The sequence below is a fragment of the Dermacentor andersoni genome, chromosome 8 (assembly GCF_023375885.2).
Source record: "Dermacentor andersoni chromosome 8, qqDerAnde1_hic_scaffold, whole genome shotgun sequence".
Classification (NCBI taxonomy): Eukaryota; Metazoa; Arthropoda; class Arachnida; order Ixodida; family Ixodidae; genus Dermacentor; species Dermacentor andersoni.
In genome coordinates, this window is record NC_092821.1 from 52,440,189 (window position 1) to 52,462,386 (window position 22,198).

General features: G+C 46.9%; 2 protein-coding genes across 2 annotated transcripts in view; both read left to right on the forward strand.

The window, feature by feature from the left end:
* The window catches only part of LOC129382102 (calcium-activated chloride channel regulator 1-like), a 31,358-nt gene extending 21,744 nt beyond the window's left edge, over positions 1-9,614 (forward strand). Inside the window, exons 5-8 of the mRNA XM_072284067.1 lie at positions 1,986-2,116; positions 6,580-6,694; positions 8,842-9,069; positions 9,459-9,614. Coding sequence (XP_072140168.1) covers positions 1,986-2,116; positions 6,580-6,694; positions 8,842-9,069; positions 9,459-9,614 — 630 coding nt within the window. The remainder of the gene's footprint in view (positions 1-1,985; positions 2,117-6,579; positions 6,695-8,841; positions 9,070-9,458) is intronic.
* A 1,732-nt stretch (positions 9,615-11,346) lies between these two features.
* Positions 11,347-22,198, forward strand: part of LOC129383417 (calcium-activated chloride channel regulator 4-like) — a 104,949-nt gene continuing 94,097 nt past the window's right edge. The window contains exons 1-2 of the mRNA XM_072289675.1: positions 11,347-11,566; positions 13,823-14,119. Coding sequence (XP_072145776.1) covers positions 11,459-11,566; positions 13,823-14,119 — 405 coding nt within the window. The 5' untranslated portion in view covers positions 11,347-11,458. The remainder of the gene's footprint in view (positions 11,567-13,822; positions 14,120-22,198) is intronic.

A 22,198-nucleotide genomic window follows, 5' to 3' on the forward strand; every position in this document is an offset into this window, starting at 1 on the left:
TTCAGTTCGGCCCGCCCGCAAATTTACCTTGGCACTCACCCGGATTTCAAGTTGGCCCAACCTCACCCGTTTTTAGTTGGCTCACCCCTAAATTTACCTTGGCCTACTCCCAAATTTCAGTTGGCCCACCAGCGACCCCAACTTTCAAGTTGGCCCATCCTTAAATTTAAGTCGGCCTATGGCCCAATTTCAAGTTAGCCCATACCCAAATTTGAAGTCACACACCCCCAGATTTCAAGCGGGCCAAGAACAAAATTTAAGTTGACCCACCCCGCAATTTCTAGTTTGCCCACCCTCAGTTTAATTAGCCCAACCCCAAAATTCGGGAGGACCACCCTTACCATAACCTTCCCCTGCATCTTCTATGGAGCCCTATGTATCCGATGGGTATTCTCACTGAACAATATTATTTTTGTTGATTTGAATTATCGCTCATCACTTTGTTTAAATTACGGCCTTATCGCTGGCAAAATACAAATCTTCCATACTGATACTTTTATGCCTAAATGTATTCCCAAATTATGTACTTTTGCGCAGACACAAGGTATCAGTTTTCTCGCGTATTTTCGCGTGACGAAGCTGGAACATGCGCCAAAGGATGCCTGCTCTTTAAACATCTGAGGACACCTAAGCACTTCGTTACGAGTATAACCCTATAACGCGCAACTATTCCAACCTGTTTTTATTCCAAATCGGCCATTAGTCCTCCCTCATAGGTCAGAATGGTTCGGGTCCAGCCCATGTGAACGGGCATTACAGCCATATGCACAGAGCCCGAGACATTTTAACCTATCAATGAGGGCTAATGGCCGATTTTATTAAAAACAGATTGGAATAGTTTTACGTTATACCGGTCCTGAATACGGAAGCATTTATTTCCATTTCAACGCCGCTGAGTGGTCCTCCTGAACTCTACGCGCGCAAGCGGGTGCGTCTAGACGCTTGGCGCGTTTTTATTTGGCATTACCGAGAATCAGAACAGGCGAGAGCTTGAGTGGACGAGGAACTCGCGGATAACGCAGGATTCCGAGAGCGAGACTGAGGGTGATGTACCGTCACCGCGATGTGCTCTCCCCTCACATGACACATGGCGCGTCATCGCAACAGCAAATGCTCCCTTTCGACCGCTCGAGACATGGCGTCGCAACCAATGGAAATTTACCAGCCGGTTCGCTGCTACAGACGGGAGACGCAGACTTTTTCGCTCAATGGGTCATCTGACGCTTTCGTATCAATATAGTTGGTCTTCTCCAACCGCTCGGCTGCAAGCTCATTTACGTTACCGCGCACTTAGTGCAGCACCTTCTGGCAGAAACTGCTCACAACACTGATCAGCATTATTTTGTATTGAATAAATGGGCGGTTGCAAGGCTACCTCAATGTCATCCTTGCCCACCGCTCCGTATAACCACGGCGTCTACTACGGCGTTGGCCACGCGAATTGCGGGCGCCGTAGTTAGACGCCTTTAGCGGACGCCGTAGGGACGCGTTGCCTGCGTTCGTGTGTCCTGCGTTCGGTTTGGTAATACTTTACTGGCCTTCGCCCTGCTCCGCTGGTCTCTCGTATTTGCGATAACAGAGTCACGCATATTCTCCTTCTCTTTTCAAACGCATATCTGAGGTCTTGTTGCTTGCTCTTCCGCGAGAAAACATCACAGCGTCAGGGTCGAGGCGCTGCCTTTTCAATGACACCTCAAGGCTTTGCGATCGCTCGCAATTCGCTGGAAGCAATGAGGCAGGTAAGTGGGACGCTATATCCGGTTTTGTCGGAGCCTTCAGAGGACTCTGTTAGGTGCGGCGATTTGAGAAATATTAATTAAAATTACTCTTCGCTCATTTCTGCTCAGAGTGTTTTTTTCAGCCACTCTTGGTGCGATAGGTGTCACTGGAGTCCGAAATATCGGCGACAATTTTTTTTTCAATTTTTTATCCCTTTGATGACCGTACAATAGTCCCTATACTGTCTTCTTTTTTTTCCCTTACAGCTTTCCTATTTTTGTGAATCAACAAACAAAAAGCGACGTCTGCACAACAGTGCTGCCCCGACAAAGCAAAACAATATGTGCGGCGGTGCGTCTGTCCTTGACGTCATCTTAAAGAGCGACGACTTTAAAGAGTACGTGCCTTTAGGGACTTTTGACAGACTTAGCGCTTGGTATTGGTACGCTTCTTTCGACATGAGGAATCGTGGTAGGTTTCGTGAAATCTGCTCAATCACGGCAACACTGCTAAGATGTAATATTCATGTAGGCTGCTATTAGCTTTACGTTAAAGATAAAGCCCTGACTAGCAGATGAAAAATGTAACTTAAACGCACCTTCAGAGCTTGAGTACCACGAGTACTACTACAGCTGTACCGCGTTATTTGGGGTCGACGCGCTCAAATGGTGCATGCATACAGCGCCCACAACGCACGCATAGGAGACATAAACGCATGAACGAACCAGTTACCACAAGCTACGCGCTGAAATGGAAGTCTGACGTCTCTCGAGCATGGCGCGCACGAATAATGCAAAAGGCCAGGTCAAACAAAACACCCTAAAGCATTATCACATCAAACATGCCAAGCCGCGCGCTCTCATTGAAGTACTTACGATCAAATTTGCCGCATCAATTGGACTGTTGTCGAGACCACCAGAGATTTTTACGCAGACTTCCGAAGAAGCGTAGAAGCGAAAAGCCGAACTGGAGCATCAGCGCTTTGCAGCGAAAAAAAAAACGCCAATCATCAGCGTCAGTCAGCAACGTCGACGTAAACACTTCGAAAGCTTAATTCTCTCTTGGTTCTGACACAGGCATAGATCTCGCAGAAACTATTGCTGGGTGTCCTTAGCTACCACCTGGGAGACGCGAAGGCGTAAGAAAGCTATGGAAGAAGACGCCGTCGAACGCGCGAGCCGAGGCGCGGGCAGATCTCTGCGACAACGTGATACTTAAACGCGAAAGTGGTAAGGGTCACGTGTCGCAGAAAGTCTGGCGTACTGACGACGTCTGACATCGGATGTCGCTTCGCCGAAAGGAATTTCGAACCACGCATACCCAACTCCGCAGGCCCTGCATGTGCGCATGTGGCGCAAGGAAATTACTGAAATAATTTAATTCTCAATTTTAAATACGCAGAAACATCATAACATATGAGTGACACACAACCTACACACATGAGGGCATCAGTTTTTAATTTGAATATACGAAAAAACATAATTCTGTTACGCGGAAACTCAAACACAAACGCCTTTTACCGCGATAGCGTATTGCAGCTGGCGTTTGAGGCCTTTACTTGTCGGAGCGGCGCGCCATCAGAGAAATCCGGAGGAAGCTTAAGCCTCGCCTTTAAGAGTGGAACGCGATAGCATTCAAAGATCCCTGACTGCTTCTCACGCATCCCGGCAACTGGTGCTTATGAAACCGTAATGTGTACTGGGAAACGCTGGCTGCGAATGCTATGCACGAAGGCGGGCTTTGTCGTAGAAACGCTGCCTCTTGCGTGGGCCGTGGTGCGGTGGAGGCGAACGCGAGCTGGAGGTATGCCAAGAAACCAGGCGCGCCACTCCGTGGTCCCCGAGACGCCTGCGTGCTGGCGCGCGCAAATGACGGCCAAAAAAAGCGCCAAAAAAGGTTTTTCTTTTTTTAGCTTTCGCGTAATAACATTACGTTTTCCCTTGAAGCTAAATTACAATCCAAGAGCTATCGTGTCTGTAGGTTGTGTGTAAGTCGTAGGTAACAATTTATCCACGTATTTTAGCTTGAGAAATTGAATTTGTTCAGTAACTAGCTTGCGTCACATGGAGCGCCTGGGTTTGGGTGGTTCGAAAATATCTCATTCAAAGAGAAGTCCGAAGCTAAGACTAGGTTTTCGGCGGCATGGGCTCCTTAACGCTCTCGCGCTAAACAGAAACACATAGATCGCCTTCGAGCACAGCGTTCGCCACCAGCGTTTCCCGGTGCGCATTACGTTTGCATTACCTGCAGTTGCCGAGAATCGTGAGAAGCTGTCGGGGATCTTTGAATAGTATCGCACTAAAGGCGAAGCTTAAGCGTCCTCCAAATTTCTTGCACTGTCGTGGATGAACAGTTCCAGGCCACAAGGACCTTCAAAGACGCCTTCCAATGAGATGTACAAGGCTTTCGGCTTAAAATGAGACAATGCTATATGGGCCATTTTCCTACGCTTCAGCGCCCGTTTCTAACCGCTATAGTATTGCTTTTGAGCGCACCGCGGACAATGGATAGGGACCCTTTAAGTCTCACAAATATCTAATAGGCCCTGATCGAAGGTAGCGTTTGAGGCTGTTAGATGCTGGATTTGCTGTTACATCGCTTACCTGACTTAGGACGCATTCGCATAGTAATAGGCAATTCGTACGCGCGGATGTCATCAGCATTGAGTTTCCCAGCTGTAGTAAAAACGTTACGTTTACCAAACTTCTAGAAAAATATATTGTGATCACATCACGTCAAATAACTTCATTGTGTGTCTACATAAAAGTGGCCAAATAAGACACTGCCGTTTATAAATGGTGCCCCCCTCGCAAGATCCCGACAGCTGCGGAACAGGAAAAAAAAATTACCCGTAACCGTGTACACGTCGTACATACCATGGGCTGCATTTCAATGTACTGTTCTCTAGCACTTCGCTTAACGTAACCGATATATGGGATGCATTCTGCTTTACATTTTGGTCTCTGTACATTTTTGTAATTTATAACTTACGGCATGCCTGTGTTGGCACGAAGGTCGAAAGGAAGAGGTCAATAAAGCTTTGCTTCATTATTGCCGCATGTCCGACGCTTGGCGGTAACTCTGAAATGCTGATTTCACTGTAAGCTACGCATACTTCCTGTTTGCTTCGCCGATATCGAGAGTGTGGCTGCTCCCCCAAGGTTGGACGCAACCAGGATTCTTTCTAGACACGCAGATCAACCAGCGCGGGAAACTATCGGGGCATATTACACGAAAGACAACAAGGACACGTCTGTGAGGTAGTTTTGTGTGGCTTTGACCGTTGGGCAGTGAATGTTATTGAGTCCTAGACATTTGTGCTCCCAACCCAAAATTTCATGTTCAGTGGTTTTCCAACTCGCTATAGTCTCCATAGTTTTCCTTTTTTTTTTTTGGTGTTAGATTCTTCTTACACAAAACGCGAAAAACAACGGGAAGTGAAGGCGTGGCCACGCGTCTCGTGCCCGCGACTGGAGCGTTCTCCAAAAGGTGTTTGAATGAATCAACACTGCTCAATGGCTGTCTTGCTTCAGTACGATAACTTTGAAAGTCGCAAATAAATTGACAACGACGTATCGAACCGTAAATATGACGTTTTCGAGTGCTATGCGAAAATTAATTTTCGAGCTCATGGAATTATGCAAACAAAATATGACTACGGACTGGTTAGCTAAACTACACTGGAAAGTTCACCAATGTGCGTGAGTCGACTGCTAACAAAACAATCGTTGATCCATTGTCCTATCTCAAACTACACCGCCGCACCCTTTTCTATTTCAAGTAGCTTGGCCCGCTTTATCTGGGGCACTTTACGCAAATACAGAAGCACTGCATCGTGCTCGTTTCCTGAGGGCAGAATGTGCACCTAAGGGTCTGCAGATGTAAGCACCAGTTCTCCAGACCAATGCATGCCCAACTACTTTGACGATGCAGCCGGTATACAGTTGAACGCCTAAAGAACAAATGCCTCTACAGTAAAAGACATAGTACCTGTATACAGTATACGAGAAACGATTCACTGTATCCCGGGTGAATTCTTATCCCTTGTATGAATTGCCAACGCCTAAGCAACTTACACCACTGCAACAAATTTGCCTTTGAGAGGAAGAAATTTAGGCATTCCCACCGACACGATTTGTTGCTTTACAATGACTGCGACATAGCGGTGGCGCCACTACCCTCAGAAGAGGTCCCCCAGGTGCGCTCTGAGTTAGCGCTAACGGCAGCGCACTCGACGACCGTGGCAATATCCAGAGTAGACCTGGGGCACTACTCCAAAACTCACTCAACTCATACGCTGTTCGTGCAGCGAATCAACAGTGCGACGGCTGACAAATCTGTGGCAGTAGATGATGTAAGGATGTAAACCTTAAGTGACGACCGACGACGTCTTGAAAACCATCTAAGGCAGAAAGGACGAGAATGTCGGCGGAGGCGACAGTGATTAAGATGCTGTGAGCGAACCAAGAAATTTCGACCACAAGGGAGGCGATAGTAGCGGTTGACGATGTGCATCATTACGCCCCGTAGCACTCCGTTGCTCCAGGGAGCATGCCATGAATTTCGGTGCAACAAATTCTGTCAGACAAAGGAGGCACAATAAAGTAGAGAGCCGTCTCGCTAAGGCGCCCTTGAATGCGCAATAAGTAAACAAATATTCTTGACTGTGCTTCGCCTGCACTGCTGTGCGCGGCACGACACGCGACCTCTACAACGCTATTACCTGCATAATGATTCATTTTTGAGGTCCCGAGCACTACGTTAACTGCTGTTGTAACGCTTCCACGCCGCTCCTATATCTCAAGTTTTGCGTTCTTTCTGGCAGAAGCTTATATGTGCTCTTTCAAACCTTGCTTCCAGTTTAGCAGATGCAAACCCGCTCAAGCACGTTGGCGTCACCTTTAAAGAATGGCAAGAAAGGGCAGACAGACCTCAAAAAATTGTTCTGACTTTGGATGTGTCGGGTAGTATGTGGGTAAGCAGAGACTTTCGGTATGCATTGTTTGCGCCGCTTGCTTGCTCGTAGCAAAGAGTGGCAGTCAAACGAAAATGGCCTTTGTACGAAGCGCGCACGAGTGAGCGCACACTGCCGCATGCTGACACCGCATATCCCGTTCAGAAACGTGCTAGGCGCACACAGACTCGACGTCTTGCGGTTCCTAGAAAGGTGCCGTGCGTGCGTTTCCGACGCTGTATCACTGTCGGCGCTCATCCCTGCGTTCCTGCAGGCTCAACTGTGACGTCAGCGCGGGGTGTGCGAGGAAGGCACGTGGACGCACTGCTTACGGCAAATCGTGTACGAACTGCTGAAGAAAGAAGTGAAAGCATGAAAAAAGACGTGTGCATGTTACTGAATAAAGTAATTAGGTTACCTTACTGCGTAGCCAGTGAAAATGCAACTGTGTACAGTGTTAGTTTACGGGAACACTAAAGCGAACAATAAATTATTCTGCATCAGTAAATTGTCATTTGAGAATATTGAAAACGTCACCCCTACCAGGATAACACGCTTAGTAAACGATAAAAAACGCGATCAGGAAAAGCGGGCGGCGACGCTTCCTTATATTTCCCGCACCAGCTCGCTGTGATGTCATGGATTTTGACGGCGTTTTCTAGGGCCTACGTAATACCTTTGCGATAAACATCGATTACATTGTGTTCAAAGTACGCCAACGATCAGGCATGTTGAACTTCAGGAACTTTTGCTGAACCAGCATGGCGTAAGCACGAAAATTCACTTTGAAATACGTGACGTCACTATGGCGTCCTTTCTTCTTGACCTTCTAATCTAATCGAACTTTCATTAGGACATTGACGAAAACAGTTTTCAATCCAAGTTCATTCCGATTGAAATGATGTAGTATTTTCCTTCAGTGTCCCTTTACGGTTCTATGTTTCATAAAGTATTTGAGCTGTATATCAATAGCTAGAGTTTATATATATTTCCAGCTAGAGCACTGAACGAGCTCGGGCTTATCCGAAAGCCCAGGTCCAACCAGGCTCGTGCGCAGGGCTCTAGCTGGATGGGCATGGTTCGACCAGGTCTGCGCTAGGGCCTAGGGGCTGGGCACGTGGCTGGTGCCTGCCACTATACTTCTCCGGTGTACGCTCTCCCATATACGCCATGCGCTCAGCGGCTAGACATTATCGCTTCCGTATCACGCGGTGAAGGCCGATTTCCCGTGAGCCGGTCGAAAAAGGTCGAAAAAGTTCATGCTCGTCCACCGCAGAAAAAAAAAAACATTGGGACGTTTCACATCGTGAAAGGGAGCAATGCGCAAGCGTATATAGGTGTCATTCCCCAGTTTCTGAGCTATATGCCGTCTTGCCTGACACCCCCGCATTGTCACAAGTCACCTTGCACGTTTGTCGGGTGTTTACTGGGCACGCCAAGCCAGAGCCCCCTTGCCGGTCTTCTTGAGCTCGTGCTCGGCGCTTGCCGACGACTTCGAGGTCCGTCGACTCGGGCTCGGCCTGACGCTGCTTGCGTTGTTGCTCTGTTTGCGTTCGGCCTCTTCATCGTCATACGAACCTGCTACGACCGTAGCGAACACAGAGCTCGTAGCGACAGCCAGAGGAGGTGAACACAGTCGCACACTAGTCCCACGACACTCGGCCTCCATCTTCCTCTTCCCACTACCGCGTATTCGTCCACAGCGTCCCGACGTGCTCCTCCTCTCCATCTCGAGGCGCGATTCTCCTCCTGCGCTTACTTTTATTCCAGCACGGCCGCCTCCGACTTAAATCTCACCGATTTCAGTGCGGAAGCATGTAGGCTTGCTCGCAAAAGAGAAACAAACGATTGTGCAAAGAAAATACAAATGGCAATACGTGCGAGAAACGCTACGCTTGCAGAATCCACACACACAAAAAAATAATACGCAAGACTTGCCTTAAACTCGCGATGGAACGATTTTAAAAACGGCTGGCTCTCCCGTGATTGAAAGTAGATGTGATGTAAGCATGAAATGGCTACAGGCAAAGCAGATTGGTCGGACATGATACTAGACACATACTTAAAATGAGTGGAGTGAATGTTCGCAATGGCACACGCCACAACACTTCACCGCACCGTACCGAACCACGCCACACTGTGCACTGGTCCACATGGTTGCTGCCCAGCTAGAAGAAAAGCGGCTGAAAGTGGCACGACAAGCAGCTAAAGACGCCATGGAGACAGAGAACTCTGCCCAGCTAGAAGAAGAAAAGCAACTGAAGGAGGGGCCACACAGCATGGCACCATCTCTCGAAGCGGCGCAAAACCCGTGCCGCGGAACTAACGGAATGTTGATGTTCAAAGCAGCACAAGCTCTCGCGTCTGCGCGCCAAAAGATGGCAATCAAGTGCCCTGTATCCCCTTTTAGACGTCGCTATTAGAAATGACAAATAAAGCTTCACCTCACTAGAAGTTTCTGCTTGAGTGGTACTGTGAACAAACATTTGGCCCTGTACAAAGGGTCGGGGGCCAGAGACCGCACTTTCACAAGTTTTCATTGTTTGCCTGGATGACACCGTTTTGTGCTCGCAAAGATGCCCTGATGTTTTTGGTCGAGTGCCCGGATAAGGGCAGTGGCTTTTGGCTCAAGGTCACTTGAAGGTCGCCGACAACGGGAACTGAACGTTTTTCATGCTTAAAAGTTCCGGTAGGAATTTAAGAGCAGTTGGAACGACGTGGGCATAGTGTGAGTTGAAAGTTCCATCCCAAGAAGCGTCGGGCAGCTGGTTCCTCACTCCCGCAGGCGACGGCGGACACGCCGCCCACCGAGAATCCCGGCTCACTACACGTGCACACCCACGGGACCAAGACTACCAAACCAACTCTGCCGCTCGCCACGGCCACCTCTCCACTCAGTCCCCTTGTGGCACGCCGGCTATCACGTGAGAAACAGGACTAAGCATTGCTCATTCAGCAGTGCAAGACGCCACAGCGGTTGGTGGAGGCATAGGCGGCCACACCGAGCAATTCACGTACTTTGTGATCTGTTCATTGTGGCGTAAGGATCCGGATACTGGCGAATCTTTCGCGCTGTTCTTAAACAAATCGCTGCTTCAGTTGATCGCGTAGATGGTAATTGTAAAGAATGAGCGCTCTTAATAAATGTACACGTAAGAATATAATGTAAAAACCGAAAAATGTTTCCCGTCAAATATAAGAAAACATTCGTAAAGGACGTACCTATCTACGGGGAAACAGTGGCATATTTCAGGTCGAATATATCTTTTACTTTTGTGTTTCCATGCAGAATAAACTGTATAAATGAAGACCCATATCTGCGTTTTTTTGATGGAGTTACGAAATTATCGATTTCTTCTAAATACTTAATAACCTGCCGCCCAGTATTAAATAAACATCTCGCGTAGCATGCTTGCATGCCAGTAAAACTTGAATAGGCAGCAATTTCTTGGAACACACGTGGCAAACACAGCATTATACAACTTGAAAGCATTCATAGAAAGGTTTTTCAAGGCTAATAAGGAACTATTTAGCTGCCCAATAAAAATTATATATAAGCATTTTCTTTTTACTCAGTGGATAGTTAATTTTATGCCTTGGGTTTTCGATAAGGCTCATATTGGGCACAGGGAAAGGGCAGAGGGACGGCATTGCACCCGTAAACGCCGTGCACAATGTAGAAATTTTTGGCACTCACTCGACCCTGGCGGCAACCAGCGTTGTCCGTTACAAATGCAACTAACAAGCGAGGAAAATCTGACAATCATAAGGACGCCTGCTCTTCTTCGCACACTTTCAAAACAAGTGTGCCGCTTTCTGGGTGTTTTAACCTAATAGCGCCACCTCTAATATTTCTGTGTATTTTGCTCCTTTGCTATGCAGCATTCACAGCGCAAGTGTATACAATGCGCTAAAGTGTGGGTGCGTTACGAACCAATAGCCGCAGTTGAAGGCATTGTGTCCTCATTTTCCGGTTCCATGTTTTTCAAACAGCGGTTCCTCTCCCTTTCTGCTTTCTGCTCTGCTGGCTTTCAGAAAGTTGACGCCGCAAACCTGACGGCTTAGAATGATTTTTCTCGCATGTGTATGAGCCGCATACATTGTGCAGAGCCGGTTGTACTGAACTCATCCTGACGAGTCTGTCCGGCCTTCGTTGTCTATAGAGGTTATATGCAAAGAATGCGCAGTGGCCGGGGTATAGAAATACTGGAATACCATGTTGCTTGTTTCTTGCACGAGGAGTTGAAATGTCAACGGCCGTTATTAGGAAAGGTGCAAGGAACCGTTGAAGAACACAGGAGATTAAATGCCTTAGGCTGCACTGGAATTCCGAAGACTTAACATTAACGTCGGCGTCCTCCCAACCCAATCCGATCCGACTGGCAGACGGTGATTATTCTAAGTGGATGGATTCCAGGGCTAGCTCAAAAGCTTTTGCGGCAAAAAATATAGCCCGTTATCACCAAACTGAAAATTACTTTATGCTGCGTGATTTCTTCAGTGCTAAGAGTTGGCCGAGACTAAAAAAGTGTATAAAGCATAGTTTCTACAGAGAGGATAAACTGGAGATCGTTAGAAGAGGCGTTCGCTCTGTAGTAGACATTAAATTAGCCGCCTTCTGCTACTGGTGATCATGCTAATAATGATGATGTCTTCATATCGCAGGATTGGGATCGCATTGATTTCTTGAAAGAAGCTGCCAGGCACTACATACAAACTATACCTGATGGCTTGAGGAGACTGGCTATTGTAACATTCTCCACAAAGGCCACAGTTGCCCACAATATGGACATCGTCAATTCGACCACACAGCAAGGCTATATTAACAAAGTGAATGCTCTAGAACCTGAAGGTTGGACGTGTATTGGGTGCGGACTTGAACTGGCACTGGAGGTATGTCTTTTCCTCCTCATTTGCTTAGTATAGCGTTCTGAGCTTGAGGCGACAGTGTTACCTGCGCTAGCTTCAGTCTCTCGGGCCAAGATCGAGATACACACGGCAGGTTGCGATACGAACGATAGCTGAGCCGGTCGCCTATGCCTCGCTTTGGTCCTGCCTGCCTGGAAAGTTCCAACAGAGGAGCGGGCATTCTGACTAAGTCTGGTCAATATTTCAGGATGCCCGCTTCGCGTTTATTTCAGACAGAACGAGGGAGCTCCTGCTCGAGACCTATTCTAATGGTAAGGTGTAAAAGCAACGAGCATTTTACATCTATGGCATGGAACCAGGTTATACAAATCAGCTTTGTTGAAGCCAACGTAAATAATGATCTCTAGGAGTGGGGTTAGTGTTGTGTATATATATACTGACAAAGTTGTATACACTAAGGGGCATTGCAGATGAAAAAAAAAAAGACGCCATGAGCATTTCTTTTTGGTGTGAAGATTGTTAGCTTACCTCAGTAAGCGCAAATAATTGATACGGTTGCATACATGACATGAGCAGTCAAAAGACGAAGTGTCTAAGAATAAATGTATAACTGTGAGGGAGGAAGACGACAAAACCAGAAGTGATGTAGGGGAAACTATTACTGTTTAATTGAAGTCTCGAAACTACCAGGTGAAGTGAAATGAAAGTGGACGCAAGCTTATATGGGCCGCAAGAGGGAGTCCACCCTTTCACGCAAACGAAGCTTTGCTAAATAGGCGAAAGTGTACGTGTTCAAAATCAACGCTACGTGCTGTTAGTTTAGACAGCGCCTCTCGCCGCCTTGTTTGCTGATGTCAAACATACTATTCTTTGTCTCCAGGTGTCGATTAGTTTACCACCGGATTAGTTTTTACCACCAGGGGATCTTTCCCGAGCTCCCAATGCACCGGATACGGGCTCTTTTCATTTCGCCCCCAATCAAGATGCCGCCGCCGCTGCCGGGATTTCATCCCGCGACCTCGTGCGTAGAAGCGCGATACCATAGCCGCTAAGCCACCGCGGCGAGTGTTTCGCGAAATTTGCGATCTCTCCTTAAATACAGGCGAAGTTGACGCGGCTTGACTTTTTTGTTTCGTTACGATAGCAGTTATATGTACACTCCAAGCGCCTTTTGCCGTCGCCGTCACCGTGAGGTTCCGTATAAATTCCAAGGGCGACAAAAGCGTCGACGCGTGCCATACGCTGTATGCGCGAGTGAAAGCATTCGAGGGCCAGCCGGCGATCACGGCTGAAACATGCGGACGTAAGCGAAGAAAGCGGGGAGGAAGCGCGCCGTATTCCGGTCTGCGCACCACCCCGCGCGAAAGGTACGGAGGTGGCGGAGGGCGGGGCGCTTTCTACGCCTGGCGGCCCAGGATGCTGTATCTTGAAAGCCATCTGCGACGAGGGTAGAGTCCGCCACCCGCTGTGTTTTCTCGTCTTAGTTGGCGTTGACGCTAGAGGCACCACGAATGTCAACTTGCCCAAAGCTGCTGCCGCGCCTGTTCATGCTTGCTTGTTTGGTGCGTGACACCATGCTTGTTAGTTTAGTTAGTATGCCTATGTTTACAAGTATATACGCCCGATAAAACTACTTTCACCACTTCCTATAGCTTTCCACTAATTTGCTATCGTAATCGATGCTTTGCCTCTCGGCCAAAACTGCCACTTCACAAATATATCTTCTTTACCAATCGTTGAGCACTAATGACGAAAAATGCAATAAGATTGCAACAGCTTCAAATCATAACCACCCATATATGCACGAATGACAAGGTTGAGCGCCGTAGTTTACGTTGCTATGTTGAGTAGAGCAAAGAGACTGTGAAACTTCATTTGAAGAAATACCCGCTTGTAGAAAGGGTTTCATCATGGGACTCAGCACTTTTTTTTCCTTTTCAAGGGAGAGAAAGCTCTCTGGGGAAAAGAAATTCAAAATGCAGCTACCGTTAAAACCAAGACATTTGCTTAAACTTTGTGTGCCGGGCTCAGACTTTTGTTAACACTTCTTTTCAGACTTTTGTTGTTAATCCCATTGTTGATCACATACAATTGCGGATTTGTTTGGGTATATGTGTACACAGTTTTAAGAGGCTTCCCTTTTCCATTACTTGAATACCTTCACATTTCCTCTGCACAGAGGACTCGACACTAGCATTACTGTTGCTTCTCATTATGAGTTAGTGAGGTATCAATTACATGCAATTACTCAGTACAGCGAATGATATCCATCACATGCAGTTGCTCGATGCACCGTTTGATCCTCCACATGGCTCCCTCATTCTCCTGATAACCGACGGCCGAGAGAACCGGCCACCTTTTGTGGCGAGCGTCATGCAAAAGCTCGAGAAGTCCCTCATCGAAGTGAGCTCATTTGCGATTGGAAGAGGAGCTGACGAAAAACTTGAGGTTTTGGCAGCTGCAACGAAGGGTCAATCGTTCTGTTTCCCAGACGGCCAACCATTCAATGGCGTAAACATGGGCGTGGCGTTTGTGACAGCCAGTGCATCCGAAGTGGAACCCCAATGGCCCGTTACGGTAAGTTTAAGTGTTCCCATTTTAACACATTTGCCTCTACCTTTCTTGCCGTTCGCTTTTTTTTTTTTGTGACTAATCATTGTCTTAGTTCATATAGAGCTTTCTTATGGCGTATCCACACGACGGTTGGCTCCACAGAAAACTGTTCTGCAGACAATAATTCCGAACCTCGTCTGGCTCCATATGAACTAGGCGGGCAGACGACTAGTCATGAACGATATTAGACATGACGGAGGCACTGAAGTAGGCGCCATCTGCTTCAAATCTATCAAGTTGCCGTCATGTGCTGTTTTGCCCTTTAATTCCCGACTGACCCTTATACTTTATTTTTCTATAATGACACTTCATCAGCCAAGTCTTCCAGACCATTCGGCGCGATTCCGTAGATCCGTTTTCAATTTTTTGCGCTTTAGGTGTTTCGAGAAAGGCTCTGTCATGCTGGGCGCTTGTATATGGTCTCCAAAAGTTAGCCCCAGTACTCGCCAGTCGTACTGTCAGGGTTTAGAGGCGATGGATAGCGAATGTTTGCTTGCTAATATTAGTTATACGGAGCACCATGATCTCAATTTTGCGCAGCTGAATCCAGTGGTCGGCTTCAATGGCTTCGCTTTTGTTTATTTTGTTGGCTGAAATAGGTAGTCTTTTTAATTCGAAAACTGTCTGATCGGTCAAGGTGCACTTTTGTGACCAGACGTAGAAAGCAATTTATTCTAAATTCACGTTGCTCGAACACCAGAACTCGGATGTGAGAAAAAGCTTAGCATTTTACGCCCGTATGCCGCAGACAAGATGCTGGCAGTCGAAATTTATTACGCTTAATCAGATAAGGTTTCGTTCGGCATGTAAAACACGTATTTGTTCCGTCGTCTGGGTCCCTATAGGCGAACAAGTAAAAGACAATTGAAACACCTTAACACTTCCGTATCCAGCTTTTCTGGACACGAGGGTTTAGTTCGCGTGATTGCCACAACGTGGCGTACTGACCTTAAGCTTTCAAACTTCCCGCGGGGACGTGTGATGACGTCAACAAAACAAAAATAAAATAATTAAAAGCTACCCCTGCGTATTGAACTTCGCCACATTGCTTGTCCCACCGGCGATATCGGTGTTCTTGATAAAGCGGAGTCGCTCGTCGCCTGGAAATGATTTATCATCCTAAGAGCGTTCAGTCGCGACGTGCGACAATTGATTCTGGGCTTTTGATACCATTCTTTTTTTCTTTTCCTTCTTTTTTTGATACCAAGGAGTAAACAAGCTACACTCCAAGAAAAATTTACACCCTTTGGGACTTATCTTGTCCCACAACGATAATCGTCAACTGTCTTGCCCGCGTTTCCGTTCTTTAACGCTGCGAGACCGGTACTTCCCAGTCACGAATGGCATGCGCGTTATCAGTGTGACGCAGCATTCTCGACAGGAAAGTAGCGAGCGCCGAGTTTTCAAGAAAGGAAACGCAAGCAAGGCATATGACGAATATCGTTGTGGGACAAATATACACCCCAAAGAGTGCAACCGTTTTAATAGTGTAGGGTAATCGTCGGAAGCACCCCGAAGCAGCCTTTCTTCAGTCGGCACATTATCTTAACTTCCGAACATCGCACAGCGTCTAGGAGAGACGCCGTCGTGGGCGGATTTTGATTTTGACTTATCGATTTCGTTAAGGTGCCGCCAAATTTTTCCCTAGCGACTTCACTCTCCGCACTCATGGGTTAACCGCAGAGCTCCAAATCGAGATGTGCATAACTATTTAGATGGATACATGAATAGGTTGGTTTTGCACCTTGAGGCAAAAGGCTCGACACAGGAATTGCACAAACTGTCTCTGTGTGGTCGTCCGTTAACATGCTATTGCCGAAGCTGCTCACAATATTACGTCCCATTTACTGGCCACCGTGCCAGGCACACCTTTGGGCATTGCATATACAGTACTTCCAGTTAGTTGTGAAAGTGCTGTCCTGTCACAGTTATCTATGTGCGTGAAAGAAGACCACTATTTAAGATTATTGTGCAGTAATATATGTAGGATTTCTCCATATTGTCTACCGTGTTTCCGTTCCGCCTATATAATATAGCCGCAATGAAGACTAGCAGATATCGAACGCCAAAATGGCTACCCACATAATCAAAACCTCGCGCGCAACTCCTGACGCTTGTATTCAAGAGTTGTGCGACTCCCAAAGACATCCTTAAGAAATGGTAAATAATAAATTATGGGGTCTTGCGTGCCAAAACCACGATCTGATTATGAGGCACGCGGTAGTGCGGGATTCCGTTATAATTTGGACTAGCTGGGGTTCTTTAACCTAAATCTAAATACACGGAAATTTTCGCATTTCACTCCCCTAAAAATACGGCTGCCGCGGCTAGGATTCGATCTCACGACCTCGTGCTTAGCAGCCCCCAACACTACATCCACTAAACAACTACGGTGGGTAAAGAATGTTGGCAGTTCGAGGAAGGTGACAGTCGGCACGTGATACAATTTGTTTGCATATTCATGGCGCAAGAATCGGTACGAGGCGTCGAAGAATGACTGTAGAGCGCATTGTATTTAATGTGATGGAGTCCGCGCCCAAAATTCTTCAGCGATTCTCAAATTCTTCAGCCTTATGTGGCGAGCGTCATGCAAAACCTCGTGAAGTCCCTCGCCGAAGTAATCTCATTTGCTATTGGAAAAGAAGCTGACGAAAAACTTGAAGTTCTGGCAGCTGCAACGAAGGGACAATTGTTCTGTTTCCGACCCCGCCAAGCATTCATTGGCGTAAACTTGGGTGTTGCGTTTGTGAATTTTTTGGGACTAATCATTGTTTTAGTTCCCATCGACCTTTCTTATGGTAAATCCACATGGCGGATGGCTACACAGAAAACTGTTCTGCACACAATAATTCCGAAAATCGTCTGGCTCCGAAGAGCATCCACATGAACTAGGTGAGCAGACGACTAGGCATGAACGATAGTAGACATGACGGAGTAACCGAAGTAGGTGGCATCTGCATCAAATCTATCAAGTTCCCGTTATGGGCTGTTTTACCCGTTAGTTGCCTACTAACATTTATACTTTCTCTTTGTATAATGACACATCTTCAGCAAAGTCTTCCAGACTATTCGGTGCTTTTCCGGAGATCCGTTCTCAATTTTTCGCGCTTTAGTTGTTTGGAGAGGGGCTCTGTCATTGTGGCCATTTGTATATGACCTCCAAAAGCTAGCCCCATTCGGCACGCCACTAGCACTGTCAGTGTTGAGAGGCGATGGATTACGAATGTTTGCTTGTTATTATTAGTTAACAGAGCACCACGATCTCACTTTTGCGCAGCTGAATCTAGCGGCCGGTTTCAATGGCTTCGTTTTTGTTTTATTTTGTTGGGGAAAAATCGGTAGATTTTTTCATTCGAAAACGTGTCCCATAGGTGAATATGCATTGCTTGTGACCAGACGCAGAAAGCGATTGAGTCTAAATTCACGTTGTTCGAACACCAGAATCTGGATGTGAGAAAATCAGCATTTTCCGTCTGTTTGACGTAATAGTTCTGCGGAAACCTGCAAGGTGGAGAGAAGTAAGTAATAAAGGGAAAATCAGACATCCACCCATTCGTAGTAATTGCTACAAAGGAAACCCATACGAATTCCCCGAAGGAAAATCCTCGCAGTTGAAGAAATATTCGTCATGGTTAAACTGCGAGCCTTTTCATTCGTGGAATCCGTACGGGTTTCCTTTGTAGCAATTGCTACGAACGGGTGAATGTCTGAGTTTCCTTTATTAGTTACTTCTCTAAACCTTGCGGGTTTCCGCCGAACTATTACGTCAAACTCTTGCCTTTGCGTCGAGTTGTTGACAAATTAGACTTCGCCCTGCCATCTGCTAGCCGCCTGGTTAGCTCAGATGGTGAAGTGGCTGCCCCGGAAAAGCGGTGCTCCCGGGTTCGAGTCCCGGATCAGGAAGAATTTTTTTCAACTGTGAGGCTTTTCTTTCGTGGCATCCGTATGGGTTTCCTTTGTAGCAAATGCTACGAACGGGTGGATGTCGGATTTTCCCTTTATTATTTTCCGTCTGTGTGTGCCGTGAACGAGATGTTGCCTCGTCCGGTATGGAAAACACGGATTAGTACGTCGTGCGAGTCCACTATAAGTGAAGCTGTTAAAGACAAAGGAATCGCGCTAATATTACAATGAAAACAAAGTACTATCTAACACCATATGAATTTGTCGCTAAGAGTTCCCACGTGAAGAAACATTTTGCAAAGGTGGGAGAATGCCCGTATGGGTAGATTGCCTGTGTAGAGACAGGGATAAAACAAGGAAACTGGCATGGTCACTACGATACCGTTGCGAAATCGGGAGTAAGATCGGCCACGGAGACTCCAGGACTCGTGTAGTGACGTATAATAGATAAAAAGAGAAGTCTAGAGGGTCGAACATATGCCGAGAATAGGAACAAAAAGGCCACTGAGAGTGTGGTCTATTTAGTCGAAATAACTCTGTTCCCAGGTCCTCTAGGCTTTCCAAAATGTTCTTCCACCACGATATTGGCAGCTGCAGCGCGTGATAAGTACTGTTAAGCGGTTCGAGGCTGTCGATGCGGGGTGCTTCGCCACTGGCTTGTAGGCTGCCGGGTATGTGGGCCAGTCGCCTCCACGTGCTGAGGTGACCAGTGAGCTGGTGAAAACGTTGCACTCTTCAGCCAGTTCACCCTTGTCCACAGGAACGTGATGAGAAAGCACCAGCGTTGAGCTGGAAGAAGCAACAAGACTGTGCTGACTGACTGCCAAAGTTTATTGGAAAGAAACACATTTTTAAACGTTTCTTATGCGCTTCCTGGTGGTTGAAAATAGACATGGTAATAATAAAATAATATATTTCTAAAAGCAAACATAAAGCCAGAAGCGTGCCACATTCATCGCTCTTAAATTGACTGCATAGGCCAACCGCCGATTGCACTAACACGTGAACGAAGGAAAAATTTACTTCACGCCTCCCCCTATCCTTAAGGTATTTCAATGTGTGACCAGATGCTTATTGCCTTACATATGCTTCTTAAATGTTAGTTCACATATTGTATCATTCCATCCTGTTCTAGACCTTGGCAGCACTAACAAAGTTGCATAAACCTGTCGAATAGCGTCAGGGATCGGAGTAAGAGAAAGCATTTCGCTGCCATTGCCGAGACATCGTGGCTGAACCTGAGCTAGAGTGACTCAACTGGGATTGAGTGCTGTTCGCTTTCAAGGTACCTTACTTAATAAACAAGTTTGTATACTTACATGATCGTTAACGCTAAAGGAAACCCATAAAGAAGACCATAGATGACACATTTGCATTGTTGAAGAGTTCGTCATTTCGTCAAGAGTTTGCCAGCGTTCTACACCCTGCGCTAGTTACAAGACGGGCGCTCGTCCCTGCCGGAAGGAATTATTCTCTGACAAAAAGCGAGTGTTTAGCGATTGTGTTTATGCGGCCTATATTACGACGTCCATGTGGCCACATGAATTGCGTCCTGGCGACTGATCACAATGCAAGCAGCTGCATCATGAGGCTAGACCAGGCTGCCGCTGGGATGAAATGTTCGGTGCTTCTGATGCAGATATGTGGTGTGGTATTCAAAAAGGAAGAAGCAGGACCTAATGTTGTGACAAGGACTAACGTTAATGTATATGAAGAGAGCCGTGTAGATTAGAAAAAAAATGGAGATATACTTTATTCTAGTTGACATTTAAATGAAAAGATGTATCTGGGAAGGCCAGGTAATACGTAGGGCGGATAACCGGTGAAGCATTAGAGTTACATAATGACTGTCAAGGGTAGGGGAGCACAGCCGAAGATGGTAGAGAATTAGGTGGTCGGAAGTAGCTAGGAAATTTCCATGCACAAGTAGGGAATCAGCTAGCGCAAGGCAGAGGCAATTGGAGATCACTGGCAGAGGCCTGCGTCCTGCGATGAACCTAAAAGGGACACAAAAATAAAATACGTCGATCTGGATCATCGGAGTAGAAGCCTCTCGTATTTTTGTGCGTTTCAATTTCACATTTCTTGTGGAGGAAATTCCAGCCGAAGGTCCCGCTGTTGCTCCTCAATGTAAGCCGTCCGCTCCAAAGCGGAGGGTGTGACGTCTGTAGCGCAGCGTCCAGCAAGTCAAACATGTTGCGCCGAGGCAGTGGGGGGAACACTACCGATTTATTGTACACATGTACAAGGAAGCGGTGTGTCTTTTAGTCAGCATCAGATAAGGTGTTTGAGTAGAATACTGAACACATGGCACATGTGGTTATATACGGTGCGCTTGCGCGCAACGCGTATAGCGCTCGGCGCCCAAGATACGATACATCTTCCCCCGTTCGAAAAAAAAAACAAGAAACGGGAAAATGACGTTAATGAAAACTGACAGGCACTTCAGTTCAAGTCACTTGCGCGAAGTTCTAGTCGTAAGCCAGACGTTAAGGCGTCGACGTCGTTTGAGCTGGTGTGACGAGACACTTACTGGGCAACAAGCTCCGCGGGAAAAGACTGAGCTCTGCATTCTGTGTAGCGAGGTGACGACCTGCTTCTTTTGTCGGCGTTTCCCTTGAGGTCATTGTCGTTGTCTTTCTGGGCGTTTTCTCGGAAGGGCTGCCGGGTCAGTAGCAGGTGCTACTGGTCGCGCCTGAACACCGAGCCGTTTTCTGTGATGACTGTATACGACCTTGGGTAACCATCAGGCTTGAGAGTCTTCGCTTTCATCGCCCATGCACCTTTCTTGATCCAGACGGTATCTCCCGGGCTCAGGCGTGCCATTGGTCCCCTAGATTGGTCTGTCTGAAGGCGCCGGAGCATCTCGTGACTAGGATTACCTTCAACGCCGATAATTGTTGTGCGAATCCGTCGTCCCGTTGGCAGCTCAGTTGGCGATGCGCCGCACTCGAGTGGAGTGGTCCTGACAGGAAGCAGTCCCAGCCCGAAATATTGTTTCGCTTCGGGCGTTTTTTGAGGATACGCTTAGTTATCTGAACACCCTCTTCTTACAACCTATTGGAACGTGGGTATCCCGCACTTGACGTGACATGCCTAAAATCGTACAATTGTGAGAACAACGCGAATGCACGACATAAACATTGAAGTCTCATAGTCAGAAAAAACTTCTATAAGGATGCTGTGCCTATTAAGAATCCCACTTAGTACGTCAACAACTGTTTTGGCCATGGTGTCTTTGAGTAGTTCAACTTCCGGAAAGTTTGAAAGGGCGTCTTAAGCGCCCAGGTACGACCTCCCGCTCAATTCAAATATGCAAATGCCGACCCTGTACCACGGTTAGTCCGGCACGGGGCGCGTCAGTAGAGGCTCTCGAGGTTAGCTATATGCTTGCTTTTTGCAGATAGAACGTGTTTGGACGAACGATTATATATCCGATTTCATTCCCCGCCAAAAAACTAGTTGTCTTGCCCTGGCTTTGCTCTTGTTGATTCCCAAGTGCCCTTGGTGAATTCTTTCCAGTGTCTGGCTCTTCATGCTAGCCGTAATAACTTCATTGCAGTCTTTTTCCAGCTTATAAATTCCACAGATCGTTTCTTATTTGTTCGTCACGCACCATTTCCACAGCCAGCTGCCTACGTGCTGCTTTTCACCGAGTACTCTCTGTTTTCAATCGAAACCCAGACGCACCTTCAGTTGTCGTGACTTTAGCGCTGATACTATAGCAAAAGAACCTTCTTTATGATTAGACTGCGATTTCAATGCAAATAGTGGTGTACATTCTATACCATACGCGAGCACCAGCGATTACTCTGGAATGAACGATGAGATGGAGATAGATAGCCGACATGCTTGACTCGGACGTCAATCCCCGATGAATGACGGGTGTGCTTACGGCTATCATTTTGATAGAGCGCTACCTATTTCTCTTGGCACACGTTCGCCCAATGAAGTTTCTTTGAGTGACTCAACTGTTTTCTTCACTGTCACTGCAACGTGAACATATATTTTATGCTGTCTTTGTTGAGCTTTAAACTGGCAGCACCAAGCTGAAGTTTCAAATCAACAGGTTTAAGAAGAGTCTGGTTATAAGTACTATTCGTTTCATTCATTCACTGATTGAATCAATGTTTTGTAACA